General features: G+C 41.9%; 3 protein-coding genes across 6 annotated transcripts; 2 read left to right on the forward strand and 1 right to left on the reverse strand.

The window, feature by feature from the left end:
- Positions 1-14: 14 nt before the first annotated feature.
- Positions 15-4,115, reverse strand: ltap1 (lipid transport auxiliary protein 1). Its single transcript, XM_084358092.1, has 7 exons — positions 3,505-4,115; positions 2,544-2,645; positions 2,339-2,438; positions 2,149-2,202; positions 1,892-2,058; positions 1,488-1,546; positions 15-1,374 (listed from the first exon to the last, which is right to left on the reverse strand). The coding sequence occupies exons 1-7, from the start codon at positions 3,565-3,567 to the stop codon at positions 1,158-1,160; spliced, it is 762 nt and encodes a 253-aa protein (XP_084214218.1). The 5' UTR covers positions 3,568-4,115; the 3' UTR covers positions 15-1,157.
- Positions 3,518-13,002, forward strand: LOC311260361 (uncharacterized protein). 4 transcript variants are annotated; one of them, XM_084358090.1, is made up of 9 exons: positions 3,518-3,577; positions 5,002-5,054; positions 6,949-9,617; positions 9,707-9,902; positions 10,194-10,292; positions 10,388-10,637; positions 10,733-10,849; positions 12,409-12,583; positions 12,790-13,002. In XM_084358090.1, exons 3-8 carry the CDS (start codon positions 7,255-7,257, stop codon positions 12,570-12,572), a joined length of 3,189 nt encoding a protein of 1,062 aa, XP_084214216.1. In that variant the 5' UTR covers positions 3,518-3,577; positions 5,002-5,054; positions 6,949-7,254; the 3' UTR covers positions 12,573-12,583; positions 12,790-13,002. The 4 variants fall into 4 exon arrangements, with proteins under 4 accessions (XP_084214216.1, XP_084214213.1, XP_084214215.1 ...); XM_084358087.1 differs by having other exon boundaries at positions 12,409-13,002; XM_084358089.1 differs by lacking the exon at positions 5,002-5,054 and having other exon boundaries at positions 3,559-3,577; positions 12,409-13,002.
- Positions 13,003-14,912: 1,910 nt separating this feature from the next.
- Positions 14,913-19,194, forward strand: aqp10a (aquaporin 10a; the record flags this gene model as incomplete). The annotated part of the gene is made up of 6 exons (XM_084357628.1): positions 14,913-14,996; positions 16,222-16,348; positions 16,739-16,876; positions 17,942-18,060; positions 18,151-18,368; positions 18,984-19,194. The coding sequence occupies 6 exons, from the start codon at positions 14,913-14,915 to the stop codon at positions 19,192-19,194; spliced, it is 897 nt and encodes a 298-aa protein (XP_084213754.1).
- Between the last annotated feature and the right edge of the window lie 1,107 nt (positions 19,195-20,301).

Raw genomic sequence — 20,301 nt, forward strand, 5'->3', positions numbered from 1 at the left:
TACAATATTTGGACTGTATGTGACTGTTTTATTTGGATGGCATCTTGTACAATAGGCACCGCAGACAATACAATTACCTCATTAGGAGCCCTGAATATGAAATAAAAACAAACAGTTAAAATATCTGAAAGCTAGTCAACCTCCAGTAAAGACAAAAGACAAAAGACTTCCCCTGATGCATTAACTCACATTCAGAATGCACTAATGCACAGAAACACTGTTAAAATACATTGCACCGAAAGAATTGATCAAATCAAAAGAGCACTTAATCATTAAAATTCATTAAATTAAGTATGGCTTCTGTAAAACAAACGTTTAAGGCTCAAAAACACACGCACACGTAAACATAAGTGACACAAACAGTGTGTGTTTTTCTCAGTGTGAGGCAACCATTAACACCTGTTAGACGCTGTTAAAAGTGCAATATGTAAAAACATTTTAAAAAACATTCAAAAATTAACTAAAATTATCAACTGAATGTGAAGAACAGTGACAATAATGTTTCGCTAAACATGTGTATGTACTATGGTGTAGATGTATCTCATGAAGTTAGCATGCCCCACGCCTTAAATCCTCTCAGTGGTCCAAAGTTCTTGTGCCAACTGTGTGAGCGACAACACTCCCCCAGCTAGCTGCACGGCTAACCGAGCTAAGAAGCTAACAGTGGCTACAGTAATGGATGTATAAACAGAAGACAGCAGTTAACAGTTACTATGTTGATACGCTGCCCTTATTTGTTAGGACTCTGAGTTCAACAGGTGGCCAATCTTACATATTGCACCTTTAAATATTAGCATATTTAAATACAGTTGGTTAATTGCTGCATAGGCCTTTACATTGTGCATAAATACTGATTGTCATATGCTGTTGCATAGCCCCATAGCTCTGGTTTTGTTTTGGTCAAATCAACCCTACTTACTTCTAGTGTGTTTTCTCCCCAATCATAGCACTCATACATGCATTAATACAGGATATACGCATAAGCTACACTTAGGTGAAAAGCATTGTGCCAGTAGTCTGATATGCACTTTACTGTAAACCAGGCAATACGTGTTAGTATATAAAGGCAGTGTTTGTATCACTTCACTCTAAACTACATTCACAGGCACTTTAATCACCACCTTATCCTTGACCTTTCTTTTGGAAGGGCGTTTCTTTCAGAACGAGCTGTCCAGAGTGTTGTAGTTGTCTTTGAAGTTCTTCAGCTCCAGGAAGTGTCTGGGCCGCTTGCTGCGCTGCTGCATTGAAGTGAGGTAGGTGGTTTGGGTGGGGGAGGAGGAGGAGGTCGCCGGCTCCGTGCTGCTGGTCAGGTCTTTGGCTGCAGACTGGTGGTGCTGGCTTGGAGAGCCGCCGCTGCTGCTGCGAGACTTGACGCTAAAAAAAACAAGAAAACCACAAGAGAAGCAGATTGTTCCCAGCGCATAATTAACATTCCCTGATGGGATTAGGATAAACGGAAAAGCTGTGAGGAAAGGATGTTTACTCACACGGAGGCCAGTTCAGTTAGAGCCTCGTGGTACTTTAAAAACTCTGCTTCACCAAAAGCCTGCAGACAAAAAACAGTTTTTAATGCAATCATCACAACAGGATGGGCTACTTGGTAAAAAGGAAAATCATGGTACCCATAAGATGCGTTCATAGAGCTTTTAAAAAGGTGCAATTTGTAAAAATTAGGATATAAATGAGTAACAATTCAAAACAAGCCACAATACAGTCCACATATACAAAATCATGTGCTACTATGTAAATCGATGTTTATGGTACTAAACTACAAAGCACTGTTAGATCTGACTTTTTCAAATGATGTCCAATAAACTCAGTTTCCTTGTTATAAATTTAAATAAGAGACTGTGTACAAAACATCACAACATCATCACGATATGTTTCTGACCTCTGCCCCGTGTCGTGCTTTATTGTACCCATCCAGCACCGTGTAGACGAGCGAGCTCAGGCTGTCTCGGAACATGCAGTTGGAATTGCGCAGCTGTAAAAGCCAGGTCCGAAGTCTTTTACCTGTCACCGCCGTGGACGTCCCGCCCAGCTCACGGAAAGGGAGATCTATTGACAGAAAGGACAGGTGGTTTGTAACAGTGGGGAAAGATTTATGACAAATAAAGCAAGTTAAAATCAGTGAGAACAACAGCTTACCAATGTCTCTGATGGCATCCAGTGCTTTCAACCTGTACAGGTAGTCATAGGAACCTGCAACACACACACGGATTCTTTGGAAAACTGCCATAAAGGCTACACATGTAGATACTTTCTGGACTGGCGTGTGTGTGTGTGTGTGTGTGTGTGTGTGTGTGTGTGTGTGTGTGTGTGTGTGTGTGTGTCTAACCAGACTGCTTTAACCGGTCATCGTCTGGGGACAGCAGACGAGGCTCAAAGTGGATTTTCTGGACTTGGCACAGTTTGGCTTCAATTTCTTGTCTCAGCTCCTACAGCACGCACACACACAAGAAACAACACAAAAAACACCCAGCTGTAATATCATAGTTTATCAGCAGAACACTGTACAGCATCATGGCGTGTGTGTGTATTACCTTAGGAGCATTGTGACCAATGGGGACATGTGGTCCTCTCCGGGTCTTCATGGCAAACCGCATAATTTGTCTTTTCACAAAGATAAACAGCAAAACAAAGACCTAGAGGACAGTCAAGAGTCAGTTACCTGCAGCTTTTCAAAAGTTGTTTAGCTTATTGAGTGGGATGCCAGGGAATGATGATGAAATACACAGAAATGACTAAATATATGAGTAATTAAAAAATCATACTGAACTTAATTATGTATATATTATTAAATGCTTTAGCATGATCTGCATCGTGATCAATTCAATTTATTCAGTCATGAAAAAAAACAGTCAATGATTTTTCTCTTCTGATTTAAATTTCTGTCCTGAAACTACATAGTGCACCTTTAAACATACTGTATAATAAAACACAAGTAATGTTGTCTGAAGTCTGACGCAGCACTATAATAAACCTCACAATTACACAAGGCAACATTAAGGTTTTGATCCTGTACTTCATTTTACTGTCCTGTAAAATATCCACCACAGATTTTGTGTTTGTTTTGAAGAAGAACTATAAGACACTTCAATCACTTGTTAGTTTACAGCAGATACAATAACTTAAATGTATAATAGTGTTGGTGAAGTGACCAGATGATGAACAGCTGCTGTGTTAAACTGGGTTAAATTGTTAAAATGAGAAGACAGATTTTCTAAGGATTGAGCATAGGATTAAATGTTTTGTACTTTATAAATTAAATACAGCAACGTGTGTTAAATTGACTTTAATCTCAGTCAGTTTGGCACTTTAAAATAAAAACCTTTGTTTTCAGACACTGGTGTGTAAGTTCAGCCACAGAAGTTATAAAATAGACTGTAACTGTTTATGTTTATTTGACAGTCGCACTGCTCTTGAGGTTTTTGACATTACATTAGTGAGTTATGATTTAAACTTGACTTGAATAAAAACAGTAACAAAGTAAAACAGACTCACCAGACTTCCAAAGGCCATAACAAGCACCACATTAATGCTCGACAGACGGGACTCATTCTGCATCCTGACACTGGTAAGTTTCTTACTAAACTATCTGACGTTAAAGCTTGCTAAATAACGGTAAATAACGTCCAGCAGTCGACCTTTGACAGGCGCACCGTTTCATTTAGATTGTAGTTTCTAAAACACATGAAGCTAACGTTAAACGGAAGACATAAAAACAGGGAACTAAAGTGAAGTGAAGTGCTTTTGGTCGTTACATGTCGCTGCCTGGTTTGTTGACTTCCGCGTTAGTCACATGACCACTGAGGAGCGGCGTGACGTCAGTCTGACGTTTCTCTGGTCTCTTCTGCCACCTGCTGCCTTCACAACGACCCAACAAACAGACAAACAAACAGATCAACAAACAGCAGGCCTTGTGATAAAGGAACTCATCTTTCTATCTATCTAGATTAAAGTCAAGTCACATTTGTTTCAACAGCACATTCAAAACAACACAAGTTAAACCAAAGTGCTTTATAAATACAGGCAAAAGAAAACAAGGTCGCTGGAGCATTCAACACAAATCATGCAAATGCATGCAAGATAAAATCAACGAGCTATCACGCTTCTTGTAAAACATCCATGTTTGTCATGCACTTTCATCTTTTGACTGTCATTTTATAGATTTTATTCTCTTTCTTTTGTAATGCTTTATATGATATTACCATTTTTATTGCTTTTAGTTTTTTTTCAATAATAATTCATATTGACATTTTGTGTTTTGCCTTCTTGTTGTGACTTCTGTTGGCTTGACTGTTGAGTGTTCATTCTTTTTATATTGTCCTCCTGAGGCTCTGTCTGTCAAAACACTTTGTGAACTTTGTTTTTTATAGTTGCTATATAAATACAGTTCTGATTATTATTATAAGAGCCCATTTAATAGTAGCACTTTAAGTATGATCAAAATAGATGGGCCTTGAGCTGTGTTTTGAGCAACTCAGCTGAGGGAGCATATCTGATGACCATTAAATTGTCCAAATCTCCAATTTTCACATTCTTGCAGTTTATTTTAATGTTGCAGACTATTTATATCCACTGTGACCTGCTGATTAAATGCCATAAACTGCCCTTTCTCACAGCGCTGGTGCTGTATCCTACACCCTTAAGAATGAATTTAACCAGCGTGTCTGTGTGAGCAGGACAGTGATTTGCATCCATCCTGCAGAGACACTGAGTGCCATTCTTCTGTCAGGAACAAGGGTGGGTGTCTGTGGAGACGTAGCTGCTGGAGCTATTTACCCCTACTCACAGAGTTATCTCTGTCCTGAGAAGAGCATGCAACCTATCAGCCCTCTGACTGTACGGCTGATCATTGATCGGGTCATTAGGACACAAAGGCTTGGCCGAATATTTCTAACCCACTTTTGACAGGCACAGAGGCATGTGAAGACATCTTTTACTTAGTGCTGCAACATGATGAGTTGGTAACCACAGTTTCCTCTGTGTCAACGGAAGGCATTTGCAGGTGCGTGCAAGAAAAGCAGTACTTGAGCCTCTCAAACAAAACTGTAAGTACTGCTAATTCTTTTACTTTAATCCATACACATCTGTCTACTTTCTCTGCTTGTGCATTTGTGATTCAAAGGCTGTTTGTTCACCTTCCCACTCTGCAGAATCAATTTCTCCCCTCAAACAATTCTTCCTTTTCTTTTTTCTAAAACGAATCAGCCATCTCAGATACGTTTCTCCTTCAGTCCACATTACAGTCCCACAGACTCTCAACAAGTCCGCCTGCAGTTGAGCTCTGTTTTGTCGAACATATGTCACACAAGACGCGTACTTTTAACAATATTTATCCCTTCAGGTATTCATGGGTCCACATGAGCTCTTTGTTGTCTCTGGTCCCAATTAAAGGTGCTCTGTTATTATGTATTATGATACCTGTCCGGCCCGGATGGTTAGACTCAGGTTTGCCTGAGGACGAGGTGGGGTGATACCATAAGGCAGTGTCGTGAGATGTCATTCTTGTTTTCTGTTTCACACAATTATCTGAATTGTATCTCTTCTCCCCTGAGCTATGAAATGCTGATGTGAGATGGAATTTGAATATTCTGTAGGGCGTGTACGTAAGCTTGTGTGTCTGTGTGTCTGTGTGTGACACATTGAACTGTAGTCAGGAATGCTACCCTGTGAGAAGAGGAAAAGAGGGAGAGAACAACAATGGGAGGGGGAGGAGAGAGAAAGAGACAGACACAGAGAAAGGGAGAGAGAGAGAGAATAAGAGAGAGGACGAGAGGATAAACCAGTGTGGCAGGTTTACGTCACTGTACACAGTCCATCATGCAAAGCTGATGGAAAGAGGGGAAGACAGACAGACAGAGGGAGAGACAGAGTGGAGCTAGGAGCTGATGTCACTACAGAGCGCTGCCTTCATTATGAATCAACACAGCCGTGAAGGATAAGGACAGAGGACAGAGAAGGTAAGGTGCATGTGTGAGTGGATTAATAAGCTCATCTGAATGTGTATCTTCGTTTCTGCTCAATCGGCGTTTAAAGCAAACTGTGCAGTGTTGCCCCGGTTACCCAGATGGGAGGCTTTGTGACCTAGCAGAACAGGTGTTTCTGTAAACCGACACTCAGACTCACCTGCACTGAAAAGCACCTCAGTCTCCCAAGAGCCTATAGACTTCATTAAATGCTTCATATTTAGATGCAGGCAGTGCTCCTCTAATTCCTTCGTCCTGTTGTGTTTGTACAGGGAATCCACAGCTTACTGTATTTGTGTTTAATGTCAATACAAACAACTGGATCCTGATTCTGACTTGATTAGTGATCAAAGACGGTTTGCTTGTCGTGTGAACTCAGATATCACCGTTGAGCCATTGTCCATCAGCAATGCTATCTTCCCTTTGGCACGCTGTATGTAAATCAAAGTGACTTTGTTCTCACCTTCGTCCGACTTATCTGATCACATCACCTGAATCCACTGTTACAAGGTTTCACTCAGACTCTATGAGACCAATACAAGCTGCACAGAGAGCAATTGTGGCACTTTAATGCATTGTTTTCCCCCGAGTGGATTGCTGTTAGGTGAGTTCTTCCAGTTTTCGGTTCAGGTTTAGCTGACGATGACAGGTAGTCATGAGTATGTTGCTTGTGTAAACAGCTGCTATGATATGTGTGTACAACAGAGTCCACATTGTTCTGTGAATGGGCTCACTGAGTCAGTGTGAGGGGAATGTTTTTGGTCCTCTGGCTCTCAACCTCTGTCTTTTCCTGCTCTTATCTTTTCCATCTCTACATTCACTGTCCGCTTTATGCTTGTCTGCTGTGTCCTGAACTGCTCTATGATTCTGTTTGACCGTTTCAAGGAGCCACAGCGACCACAATCCACATATCACAACATTCCAGCCCGATCCATTCTGAGGATGGAAATTTGTACTTTTTTTTTTTGCTTGGCAGGCAATGGCAGCTGTTCGCTGAAGTCGTGCTTGGGGACAGAGCAACAAGAAATCAAGAAAGAGAGGAGCTCTGAGAAGGAATCACCAGGAAATCATCAGGAGCGTCGCTAAAATGTCAAACGTTTTGATGCAGGAGTTGTTTCTAATGAGAGGACTCTAATTCTGCCAGCATTCAGAGAAACTGTTTACAGATTGCAGGCTGAAAGACAGCTGCTTGGAATCGCTTAAATATCAAGTTCACTCTTCCGCTCTCTTTTTGGGATTTGGCACTCTCCAGGTGGTCATTAAGTTTGTTTACTCTCAGACAATGGACTTGTCCTTGCTCCCTACTCCGGCGAGTGAGTACAACAAGCAGAGGACAGAAGCCCGCTTCACTGTCCGCTCAGCTCACTCTCCCTACTACAATCTGACTCGCAGGTCAGCTGTTAGGAAACCCAGAGGTATTTTAGAGGAGGAGACTGAGGAAGTCAGAGACAGAGAGAGATGGAGGACGGACATTGGAGCAAATGGTACCAATAAGGAGGAGGACCACACAGTCACTGGTTATCAAGCCAGGAGTCGGAGTCGTAGCGGTGTCAAAGGTCAGCGTGAGGAGAAGGAAAATTCAGGCTTGAAAATGTCTACCAAGCCGAACCAAAATGGCTCAGCAGAGAAAACAATCACAGAGTTTGGCACTCCTAACCCTGCATCTGAAAGCCGTGGCAGGACAGATTCGAGGAGAAACAACCTGTCAAGTAGAAGTAGGAGTTTAGATTGGACAACAAGGGAAAGAAGCCCTGATCGGGGCAAAAAGGGATATACGTTGTCAACCAAAAGAGGAGGGATCGGAAGCTTGGATGAAAGAGGAGTTGAAGGCGTGAGGGGCAGGGTGATGTCTTCAGTAGAGTACTATAACTCCACAAGAACAAGTAACGATGCTCGAGAGAGTCAGATCTTGGACAGAGCCAGTAGAGGTCAAACTCTCCCTTCTAGGTTCAGGTCCCAGTCTGGCTCTGCGTCAGGACCTCAAGGAGGTCAGAGTATACTGGAGCGAATAGAGAAACTCTACGGGTCAGCTGGTGTTGGTAAAACAGAGGATAGCAACAAACCTAAGGACTTCTCCACACAGAAGTCATATGAGAAGGCATCTGGGGGAACCTTCCCCAGGCGTTACTCCTCAGGAGAGAAAAGCGGCCTTAGTCCAAAGCAAAGCAGGAAATCATTCAACTGGACAGAAAAAGACACTTTAGGTTCTGAGAGTTATCTTTCTCCAGGGACGAGTAAGACCACAGATAGTTTGTCGAGGGGACAGTGGCAAGGACAGACCCAGAGCAGGTATTCAGAGGGGAGCAGCGGGTTTGAGGATACTGGCACAAGGTCTCTGGATAGAGCGAGGAGCAGGTACACTGTCGCAGCTCAGATAAGATCTGCAAGGGCTGCACAGTCTAACACTTTCTTGGAAGAAGGGAGATCAGATTCATCCCGATTGAGAGAGCGAAGAGAGGATGAAAGTAAGAATCAAGGCAGGCTGAACCATCCAGAGGAAAAGGGCAAGACTAATGGATTAAATAAGACATTCAGAGACAGATGCGGGTGGCTTAAAGAGCAGGAAAAAGAGAATGAGACTGAACTGAAGAGTAGCAGCACAGATGAAGATGTGTTCGAGTCAAACCCACAGAAAATCACAATGAAAACAATCAATAGAAAGAAAGCCCCGGAGATGTCCTCTGCAGCCAGTGTGAAAAATAAGATCAATCAGTTCGAGGCTCTGACACAGAGATCCCAGGGTTTGGCTGCAGGTCAGGTCCTGATGCCCAGACGGGCCTTTTCTGTGCCAATGCAGCTCAGCAGGGCGCATGATGGAGTGAAAAAGAGTGGGTCAGCAAAAGCAATAGGTGGATTGAGAGACAAATGGGACGGATTGAAAGAGGGAGAGGAGGAGAAGGGGGAGGAGAAAGCAACAGGAGCAGGAAAGAAGCTCGGGTCTGGGAGATCTTTATCAGTGGACGAGGTTGGACCAAGATTGGCGGGGAAAGAGAAAGAAGGGAATGATTTGGTTGAGAAAAAGGAAAAAGATACAGATGATGTGAACAATTCTGCTGAAGAATTTGATAAATATTCCAAACTCAAGAGCAGGCTAGAAATCCCACTAGATGGAGGAGCTCAAAGACGCCGTAGAAACTTTTACATAGACGACACAGATTTCTCCAAAGTGTCAAGCCCTGAGGAGGCAAGCAACAGATCTCCGTCCTCACTACCGTCCAACTCCAGTGACACCTCTGCTGGTGTACAGAAAACTACTATTGTTTCTTCACCTGTTAGTGATGACGACAAGACTCCAACAGACACTCCAGACCACTCACCCTTTCTTTCACCTACTGCACAACTGGAAACTCCTGATCAAGAACCCTTGCCTCTACCTCGTCCCCTCGCCACTTCGTCCCACAGCAACCTCCCCGATCTCATCTCTCCTGATGTGAATCCAAACAGGAAGAAGCGAGTGTTGGACCTCGATGCCTGGGTTGCTGGCTTGAATCCAAGTATCAAGGTCTGGAATGGCGATGATTATGAGGATGATGATGAGAGTACACAGAAGGATGAGGATTCAAACTATGATTCGGACTCTGGAGAGTCCTCGGTGACCATTACCAGCAACATGAGCCAGTCGGATCGCAAGAGCTTCTGCGTCAGGTGGGTGCTGTTTGTATTATCAGATTTCTGGTTTGATGGAAGTGTTCCTTCCAACAATCAGTCAGAGCTCTCCACTTTCCTCCCTGTAGTCTTTCAGACCTGTGTAACTTTGCTGGAGCTGACTATGAGTCAGAGAACGACAGCGATGAGTGGCAGCCTACGAACCGGCGGTCTGCTTCGCTGAGCTCCGACATGTCAGCCATGTCCTATGTGTCTGTGATGCCCAGTGAGGAGCTCGACAAGCTGCTGGAGGATGTCAGGAGCCTGGGGGACAACAACCTGCAGGTACACACAGGGACTTTTTACATGCTTTGCTGTGGTTTGCCAACAAATCATTCTCTGGCTGCAGTTGCACTTGTCATTTCAGTGAGTCCTCCTTTAATTGGCTTTAACATGTGTCTACGTATGAGTTAACAGGAATAAACTACATCTGTTATTCTTTCACATGGATAAGACAGATTTCTTTAAAGAAAGCGTGTGTGATAATACAGCCAACAATAAAGCGTTCTTCTAAAAATCACCTGAAGAGTGTAACTACAACTTCTTGCTCATTCTCTGTACCTTTTCTCTTTGCAGGACTATGACGATGTGCAGGTGGTGGTTCTCCATAAAGACGTGGGAGTGGGACTGGGCTTCAGCTTGGCAGGAGGTGTAGACCAGAACAAGCCAGTCACTGTGAGGAAAAAAACAGCTGCTTTCTCCTGAAACATACCGTATCTAAGTGCGTTGTCCTCAGTCTCTTCATTTGTCTCTTGATGTCTTCTTCTCAGGTCCACAAGGTGTTTCACTCAGGCGTCGCAGCCCAGGAAGGCTCCATAAGGGAAGGGGACCAGGTCTTGTCAATCAACGGCACATCGCTGTGTGGCTACATCCACTGGGAGGCCCTGAGGGTCCTGAGGAGAGCAAAGTGTCGGGATTTGGGGGTGGTGGTCCTGAGGAGGGGAGGGACCAGCAGTGCCTGTAAGGGAGGAGCTCAGACAAAGTATCCTGGACCGACACAGACTGAGGCCACTGAGACGGGTAAGAAGTCATACTTGATTTTAAAAACTGAGTTAATTAATCAGCAGCAGTTGAAAGTGATTAACCGTGTTTTTCTGCTTTCGCTGCTCCGTCAGGTGAGCTTCTGTGTGTGCGTCTGGAGAAGAACAACAGGGATCTGGGCTTCAGCCTGGAGGGAGGTGTGGGCTCCAGTCAGGAGAACAGACCACTCACTGTACAGAAGATCTTCCAGGGTGAGAACTGAAACTCAGTATTTTAGATCTGTATGCAGAGATTTGAATATTATACAAAATCAAAGAAGTGCACATAAAATACATTTTAAGGCCAAAAGTATGAAGACAGCCAGGCTCTGTCCACATGTACATGGGTACTTCTTTTTGGTCACTAAAAATTGATGACGCAGACATGTTTGCTTCCTAGTTGGGCCTTATCAGTATACAGGGCCTTATCAGTGTACAGTATGTTGCATCATTGGCAAGTGTTATCGGACTATGTGTTTTGTCATATGATACTGGAGTATCTAGGCTTGTACATTGATGGAATGGATGATAAAGTGTCAATATTTAGAGAGACACAATCAAATATCCCAGATAGCAAAATTGTACCACAAACATTTATCTGGTCCGGTATAATTGTGGAGGGATAGCACTCGGGTGGTCCACTCATATTTGCCAGTGCTGAGCCAGAAGCGGGCCATAGCATGGCCAGATGTCAGCCAAGAGAGAACCGCATAAACCAAAACTGGCCATCGGTTAAGTGCCATCATTCCATGTGATATTTGGGCCGGATGAACGTGTCCGGTGTGGGGCCAGATCTGAGCCACAAAGATTTTGCTGTCTGAATTTGATACCACAGTGATGGAAAAGAGAATCAACAGTGGCTGCTCACACTGTTTTAACAAAAACAGCATTATCTAGGAGGGTTCTGTGAAGAGCAGTCACATTTGCCTGCCTCATTCATAGTATTTTCTGTAACAAGGCAGATACAGAGTATACAGTCTGCTTCCTGTTTGCACCAGCACACACATGTCTAGTGTACGTGAATGGGCCCTCCATGACTACTTCACAAACTGATATTTCACCAACAATAAGATGATCTTTCCCTAACCTTAACTGAAGTGAATCCTATAGATTAAATTTCCTGATGTTCTGTTTTTGCCTAAATCTAACAACAGACAGGATAAGATCCCTCGCTCTGTCAGCCTCCATTTTTTGAGAAATCTTTCCACAACATTTCTGTCCCTGGCTGCAGGGATTTGCTCCCATTCAGCCACAAGGCACAAGAGCATCAGTGAGGTCAAGCACAAAGGCCTTGCTTGCTGTCTGGGTTTCAGTTTATCCCACTGGGTGTTGGATTGGGTCAAGGTCAGGGCTCCCTGCAGGCCATTGAGGTTGCTCCATGCCTTACTCAGAAAAGCATGTTTATGGACCTCACTTTGTGCACATGATCACATTCATGTCAAAACAAAAAAGCACATGATTTTTATAAAATATTACTGTTTGCTGCAGCATTAAGATTTTCCTTAGTTCGGAGCTCAAACCATAAAACAGCCACAGACAAACTAGTCGTGGAGGTATTCTATCATTTTACTGCCAAACAAAATGGGAAAAGAAATTCGTTTTAAGGACATAATGTCTTGGCTATGGTGGTCCTGGTATTCTTTGTAAACAGGTAGAAAAGAGAAAGATAAGTTCATATACTTTTATATATTTTAAGATCAACTTTACATCATGGCTGCTTCAAGTTGACTTCTCTGTTTAAATAAAAGCCATCTTGTTGTTGTTCCCTTCAGGAGGTCCTGTTGACAAGGTGTGTCCTGGTGATGAGGTCCTGGAGATCGAGGGTGTGAGCATGGTGGGGATGAGACGCCTGGAGGCATGGACATTGATCAGAAAACTGGCCCCTGGGCCTGTGGACGTGCTGCTGCGTCGCCCTCTCAAACATCCGGAAACATGATGATTATTGAGGTGCTTTGCGCACATCAAAGTTCAGAGACTGATGACGGACAAGAGGCTAAAAGTCATCCATGAGCAGTGACTAAGAACACGAATTAAGCGAGCAATTTGGGCCTGATGCCAGTTATTTTTTATAGTCATTATAACAAAGCCCTAAAGGAAATATAATCTTGGACTACCAGTTCAAAAGTGTGCATTCTTCTTCACTTTATCTACAGGGTTACATCTACCTCAAGGCCTTGGATATTTCTGTACCAGCCAGAATTAAACTGCACTGATGGCTCATACATTTATCACGTGAACCAACCTTTGTAACAGTTAAAAGCTAATATTGTGGTACCTGTAAATGTAAACATATGTTGTAATTTATTGTGTATAGAAGCTAACTGCATTTAGAGTTTATATTGCTTTTTAATAAATCCTAACTTTAAGTGATGCTTCTCATCCTTATGTCCAGCAGAGGGAGACAGTGTGATATGATAACATCTTACAAATATGTTACATACACAATATACACAAATGACATGCAAAAAGATATTTAGATCAATATGATGCTTGAAAATCTGATGTTGTAGCTCATCATGTAAAACACCCATAATCCAGATAATAGATCAAGGGCCGATCCCAGTACACCCGGTGCCCTTACGCCCTCCATTTTGTGCCTTCACGTTGAGGGGTAGTTGTCCTGATTCTTGTTAGGATAGAGGGGTTATAAAAACTCTGTTGTCTCAGTGTATTATCGCCTATTCTCTGCTAGTTTGCAGATGTCTCTCAATGTTGCATTTCCCCCCATTTAATCTCTCCAGCAGCGAAGTTGCAGCACTTGGTGCCGCTCCTCTAGCCTTTAAAGCACAGCTAGTGGCCAGATAATGAAGCATTGTTCTTTTTCACCTGATATCTTGATTGATAGGGGGAAGTTCATCCATCCAAGCATTCATGCTTTTGTACCTCCATCAGATAAATAGCAAAATGTATTTGAAATAAAACCAGGAATGCCACAGTAACACAAGAGAAATCACCAGCTGAAGATGCCATATTGGAAATGACCAGCCACATCTGTTTAAGTGAACGCCGTTGATGACTGACTGATGCATACGAGGGTCTTGAAGGGTCATCCCATTTAATAGGAGGATATTCTCAGTCACTGTGCCCTCCAACTCTGTAGTTAGGGGCAAGGGGTCACTCCAAAACAAGGCGTATGGATAAAAAAATTGGAAATGGGATATCTCTCTAATGTGGCAGCAGCTCTTTCCTATTAAGTCTATAAAATAATCCATCACTGCTCAAGCTTGGAGTTCTTATCTTTGAACGCGACACAAATTTCAGCAAGCAGCAAGACAATGCTTACAGAGAATCTATCTGTGTTTCCTACTATACACAGTATGGGACATTTAGGTGCTGGATGTTATCAATCCACCAGCACAGAAAAAGCCCTCCGGACAAAGCTATCTGTACTTTTACTACCATACAGAGATACACCTCACAAGTAGATGTGATAAGATGTCATACTAGCTGTTGATGTAGCTTTTGCAGTCTCCATACTGTGGCAAAGTTTATGTTATGGAAACATAGTCATCACTTCATTTTCACTCAAATCTTCAAATTCAAAAATATAACCTACGATGTCGACACATTCTTTCACCCCGTGCATGTGCCTCGCTGGTCAGCAATAATACTTCTCCTCAACAGCAATTATTATGGTTACATAATTTATTAGGAGTACAGAGTTCACTGTGAGGGACGATGGTGGTATCTTTGTCTTTGATGATGAGGGAAGCTTCATGATCAATTATCTTATCTAACAATCACCAGAACAGTGATATTGTTGTACATCTGTCCACCTATCTATAGCTTTTTTTCCATATCCATTCACAGAGCCTACAGGTTTAAGCCAGGCTGTATTAGGCTTCCACGTTGTCTCTCACATGGACCTGACACAGATGACTTAAAGAATAAAAAACATAAGTATAGATGCCAATTTGTCATTAACATCTGTGATTGATTATATATGATTCTGCCTCTGTGTTTTATTGCCCTCGCTCTGTTCAGTCAACATGTAATCACATTGTTCTTTATGGCCTCTGTTAATATGAGCAGCTTCTGGAGGTGTGACAACCCAATAAATGAGTAATAGTGTTTGAGCAGCTGTGGAGAAAGAGAAGGAAGAGAAGGAGGGATACAGTGCACAGGTCCTCGGACGCTCAGGTGGAAGTTCTGAGAAGTTTTTTGTCATCACCTCCTTCATTAACACCGCCACATCAGCTCCTGGACAGACAGCTGGTCTGTCTGACAACAGAGACAGAGTTCAGTGTGAGATGAGAAGAGCGATCCAACCTTAGCGATGATGAAGCTACGAGCTCTGAGAGTGAGGAACGCTCTGGTGCGAGAGTGCATGGCTGAGTTTTTGGGAACTTTCGTCCTGCTGGTAGGTGACGCTCGTTGAGTTGGCTTTTTGGTTTTGAGGGTACAAACAAGATCTGTTTTCAGTTTATTTGGAGTTTCTGTAAATCCCTTCCAAAATAATTTCATCCTTTTCTCAAGAAAAATGTTTTGTCCCATAATTATTTAGCTTAAGTAATTTAAAAAAAATCATTTTATTTATTTTTATCTTATTTTTTAAAAGTTTTTTTCTTAATTTGGAGTACATGGGGCATTTTAGTATGTCCTTAAATTGAAGGTTTCTTTTATTAATTAAAAAAAAAAAAACGTAAATTGACCACTGGTAATATTACAGCGTGAAAGCTGCTCTGAAGTTTGCAATATAGTGCTTTATTTTTCCAGAAATCAAACTAATTTGCAAAGATTGTATATATGTTTTGGGCTCTTTTTGTTAAATTATGTTCATTTTACATGTGACACTTGAACCCCTTGCGCAGTTTTAGACTGAAGTCACATAAAGACAGCTTTCAAAGATCATCAAATCACTCTCCAGAACCAAGGTGATATTTGGATTTACACAATGCTTCCAGTATTATTCAGTTAGAGTGGTGAAGATTTCTTGAATTAGTTAGTTTACAATATTTATTTAGTCATATTTATACAAATATTAATGGACTTACAACATTTTATGATATTTTAAATACATGGATAGATTAACATGATCCAAGTTGAGCTGACATGATAATCCTGGCCTTCCACGTGTCATCATTTTACCTGACTACTGCTGCAAAAAGTTTTAAGGGCCATTAAACATTTGGCATCAGCATTAACCATTTTACACAACTCATTTGAGGGTTTATTGCAGGTCAGGGTGACCTATAAACAGATAATAAAACAATATCTATTAGTGATTCATTGACCATTAAGTTTTGATCAGAAAAGTCCTGCATACTGCATGTGTGTGTGTTCCCTCTCACCTGTGAGGGGATGTTATATGGTCATTTAGATACAACGTTCCATTACAAGGTCAAAGTTTACAGGTTAATGAATTGATTAAATTTTCACAACCTCAAATTCATCTCTGATAAGTTTGTTTGACCTATATATAATCAATCAATCACAAGAGAGCCGTTCGTGTGCATGCATTCATGCAAGTATCTGTTTGAAGCGAGCTTGGATGTCAGTATTTTCTTCCATGGAGGGCTCGTTTCTTGTTCCCCTGAATATTTTTTTCTCTTGCTCACTCTGCTCCCTTTATCTGCCATGTGAAGCTCTTTGGCTGCTCCGCTGCGGCGCAGGTGAAGACGAGCAGAGAGACAAAGGGCCAGTTCCTGTCAGTAAACATGGCCTTCTCTGTGGGCGTGATGTCGGCTATGTATCTCACCAAGGGCATCACAGGTAAAATAATGGACATGAACTTTTCTTCTGATCTTTTAACTCACTGTCTCCGCTGACATCCTTGAGAGATTAACATACAGTAAAATACACAATGTCAGGATTCACTTTGCTGCCTCACACTCTGAGTTATGACTTTTCCATTACTGCATTACTGAGCACTCCAGATTTATTACACTAATGTCTGGCTCTCTCTGCAAAGAGGCCTTGTCCAGCTTCTCAAGGTCTTCACTGACTGATATCCAGCAGAATACAATTACTCTTAGTTGGCACACTATATGGCTACAAATAATCTGAGATTTCATTACCTTCCAGTCTCTCTCTCACTATAATTCACTTCTATCTTCTTCCTTCCTGTCTTCCTCTGCCTCCATCTCCTGTTTTTCTCTGTAGGTGCTCATCTGAACCCGGCGGTGAGTCTGAGTTTCTGTGTGCTGGGACAGGTGCGATGGGGAAGGCTGGTGCCCTACTGCCTCTCCCAGCTGCTGGGGGCATACGTGGCCTCAGCGCTCGTCTACCTGGTCTACTATGGTTAGTCTTTCATGCACCTCAAACACTCCATCAGTGACACACAGATGGGTGAAAGCTCAAAGAAATTATTTGAATACCTTGGTGTTTTTCTTGTTACGTCACTGACCTGACCCAGTTGATCAACACTGGTCTAATTCATAGTACCATGTTGTTGTATGAAAAGATAAAAAAAACAACTCCTTTATCCTGACTTCAATAAATATTTTAAATGGCAGAAGACTAGATGGAAATCCAGGGAGATTTATTATGCTTATCTATTGATGATTGACTATTTTATAGTTGTGGTGAAGCACCTCTTGCTTTTAGATGTGTCTTGCTCTCCAGCTCTCTTTTATGAAAGTGGAATTGTTTTTTTTATAGTTGCAGCACAGGGAGAAAACAAAATTTAGGGCTTCAAAAATAACGGGCTCCTGGGTCCTACTTGCCAACCTTGAGACCTATAAAATTGAGAGGATTTAAAACCAAAGCGGGGGTCCTTCCACCTGGAAAATTTGAGTTTCAGAGACTTTTTTGCCTTCTGGTGACTTTTAAGGAAAGAAATACAAAATAGCAAAAACAACAAAAATGACAAGAACAATGTAACACTATTTTTGTGCAGAATAACCAACCCCTCTGTCGTGAACGCACGAGTCTCTGGCACAAACTTATTGTCAGCAGTTTCATGAATTCATTCATTCCCGCCCCTCCTTTATATGAGCACAGCCAGATTGAAAGTGTATCTTTGGAGTCCTTTGTCTTCTTTTTGTTTTTTTGTTTTTGTCTCTGTTGTCATTTTGTGTATTTTTGTAGTCTTGAATTGACTTTTGCAAAGAAATGTTACAGTAACAACAGATGCTCTGACACCTGGGCCCCTGTGCCTGTGCCCAGTAGGCCTATTCAGAAGTCCATCCATGCTTATCACACAATACTCTCAGCCATCATCGATACACCAAACACCAATCTCTTCAGAGCAGCTAGTAGTGGAACACCTTAGATATTTTGGATTATCTAAGGAAAATATTTTTTCTGTGTATGTGAATCTGTTTGTATTGTAGTTTTCCTACATGACCTCTGTTTCTGTCTCAGATGCTATAATGGACTTCAGTGGAGGAGATTTGACTGTATATGGCCCAAATGAGACGGCGTCTATATTTGCCACGTATCCCTCACAGTACATGACTTTGGGCAGAAGTTTCCTCGACCAGGTCAGTGGGAGGATTCATTTTAATTTAATTAATACTTTAACAGCTGTTTCTTCAGTGAACTTATAATTGCTGCATTTCTACGTCCATCAGGTCGTGGGCACTGGCATGCTGATGTTGTGCATCCTGTGTTTGGGTGAAAAGAGGAATACCCCGGCTCCCGCAGAGCTGATCCCTGCGATAGTGGCAGTGATCGTCCTGGGGATCTCCATGTCAATGTCTGGTAACTGCGGGGCCGCAATCAATCCTGCGAGGGACCTGGGGCCGCGCCTCTTTACCCTGACTGCAGGCTGGGGCACAGAGGTCTTCACGTGAGTATCTTATCTTTAGCTACATATACATTATCTATCACAGTAAAGACACGCAGCACTAAAAAAACACATTTCAAGACAGATAAGATAAGGACAGATATCTCTTATGAAACATTTTAAAGAGTTTCTGATGAAGCTACAAACTCATTCAAACTCTTAAAATGACATGTGAAGAGGGACATTGTCTTCCTCTGTTACAGGTCTGTGACCTTTGGTTTCTCTGAACATCATATACTGTATGTCAGAGGTTATCAGAGGTTAGAGCTGTTTTCTGAAAATCAAAGGAACATGAAGTGTCAGCTTGTTACAGAACATCTGAGTCTGACCCAGTGCGACCCATTACCTGATATGATCTTATAACCCTACGGCTATTCAGTGGATCCTCAGCTGTTAAATACTCTTCTAATCTAATTGATTACAGCTGAATTCATTGATTTTTGACCACTAGGAGGCAGAAAAACTCCATAACATGCTATCAAACATACAGCCCTGACATAATGTGGCCTTATAAAAGTGTTGTGATTAAGGTGTTAACACAGAGAGCAACATTATCATCCCTTTTGTGTTTTTGTTCCTAGAAAACAAACTCTTGTCTGTTGTTAATCTGCTCTCCAGGTGTTACAACTACTGGTTCTGGGTACCCCTGGTGGCTCCACCTATAGGAGCTGTAACAGGCACCTTCATGTATTTGATTTTCATCGAATGGCAGCTGCCTGACCCGGACCAGCCTGAAAACCTCTCGACTCTCTCCTCCATTAGTGAGACAATAAAGCAGCCCAGCTCGACGTGGGAGAAAGATGTGGAGTTAAAGTCTTCACATTTCTAAGTGTTACTGTTATAACATATGTCCCGCATGACAAAGCTGCTTTTAAAGACAGTAATGTGCTTTTAAATTGTTTTTGAGAGAGCAGATGTGAATATGTGAGTTTAACCACTATTCAGACATGCACACATCACAACAGGGATTTATTTTTAATACACTCTGAACTATGAACTGAGCTTCTACTCACAGCCAGTAGAGGTGGAGGCAGCTGAAAGAGATATTGATTGAGTGTTAATGCTGTTTACATTGATGCCTGTATTTTCCAGAATATTGATTTATTCTCGGTAGATTATATTACCGAGTTGTATTTACTGTTTATGAAATGCCCCTATTGAGGACATGTTAAGCTGATTTAATAAAACTTTGCTCTGAAAAATAGAACATCAATATCTCTCTTAATCACAGTGGTAAGTAAAACTTGGGGTTAGAGGTTAGTATCTTTATGGTAAATGTTGTGTAAATGTTGTGTTTCATTTATATCTGTTTTGAAATCCTTACAGAAATGTGTGCGTATACCACTTTGCGGTATATTTTGTATTTTTCACACATAGCTGAAAGAGCAGGAAACCACGCTTTGTTTCTGCCTGGTGGTTAGATGCATGTCTTTGTTGTTAAAGGCCTGTCGGGAGGTTTACTTTACTATATGCGTGGAGAAGAGGGTCACTTCAGGGACTCAATTCAGAACATACAGTTCTCCAACCTCTGGAGGTCCACATTATGATTACCTGACTCATTTCATCAGTGTTTTAGATTGCTTCCGTCTCTCCAGTCCTTCTAGGATGCACTCAAGAGAAGATTGTGAAATAGGTTGATTACAGAGTAATGATGTGTTCACAAAGGTCAAGACTGTTTTCAATTGGTCGTCTGTGACATTGACAATGTCACAAACTGCACATGACATCGATTCACAATCAATAACAGGACAAGTGAGACAGAAAGGACAAGAAAGCAATCTCAGTGGTCTTTTTAATCAAATTATTATTTCTTAGATCATAGATTTTTTTAACAAAAGTGCTACTCATCTGTAATATTCCTGTGCTTGTCAGCTATGGTTAGCCCACAATTCAACTTGGCTTTTTTCCTGGCCATACAGTTTGGATTTGTCATCAT

The sequence above is a fragment of the Pagrus pagrus genome, assembly GCF_965226575.1.
Source record: "Pagrus pagrus genome assembly, chromosome: 7".
Lineage (NCBI taxonomy): Eukaryota > Metazoa > Chordata > Actinopteri > Spariformes > Sparidae > Pagrus > Pagrus pagrus.

What these genes read in the sequence shown, in the direction of transcription:
- LOC311260361 (XM_084358087.1), top strand. Translation starts at nt 7,255, where the DNA reads ATGGACTTGTCCTTGCTCCCTACTCCGGCGAGTGAGTACAACAAGCAG. An exon ending in GACTGAGGCCACTGAGACGG is followed by an intron (nt 10,638 to 10,732) that starts GTAAGAAGTCAT and finishes CTGCTCCGTCAG; the next exon opens with GTGAGCTTCTGTGTGTGCGT. An exon ending in TGTACAGAAGATCTTCCAGG is followed by an intron (nt 10,850 to 12,408) that starts GTGAGAACTGAA and finishes TGTTCCCTTCAG; the next exon opens with GAGGTCCTGTTGACAAGGTG.
- ltap1 (XM_084358092.1), bottom strand. Translation starts at nt 3,567, where the DNA reads ATGCAGAATGAGTCCCGTCTGTCGAGCATTAATGTGGTGCTTGTTATG. An exon ending in AAGCACGACACGGGGCAGAG is followed by an intron (nt 1,547 to 1,891) that starts GTCAGAAACATA and finishes TTTTGTCTGCAG; the next exon opens with GCTTTTGGTGAAGCAGAGTT. An exon ending in CTAACTGAACTGGCCTCCGT is followed by an intron (nt 1,375 to 1,487) that starts GTGAGTAAACAT and finishes TGTTTTTTTTAG; the next exon opens with CGTCAAGTCTCGCAGCAGCA.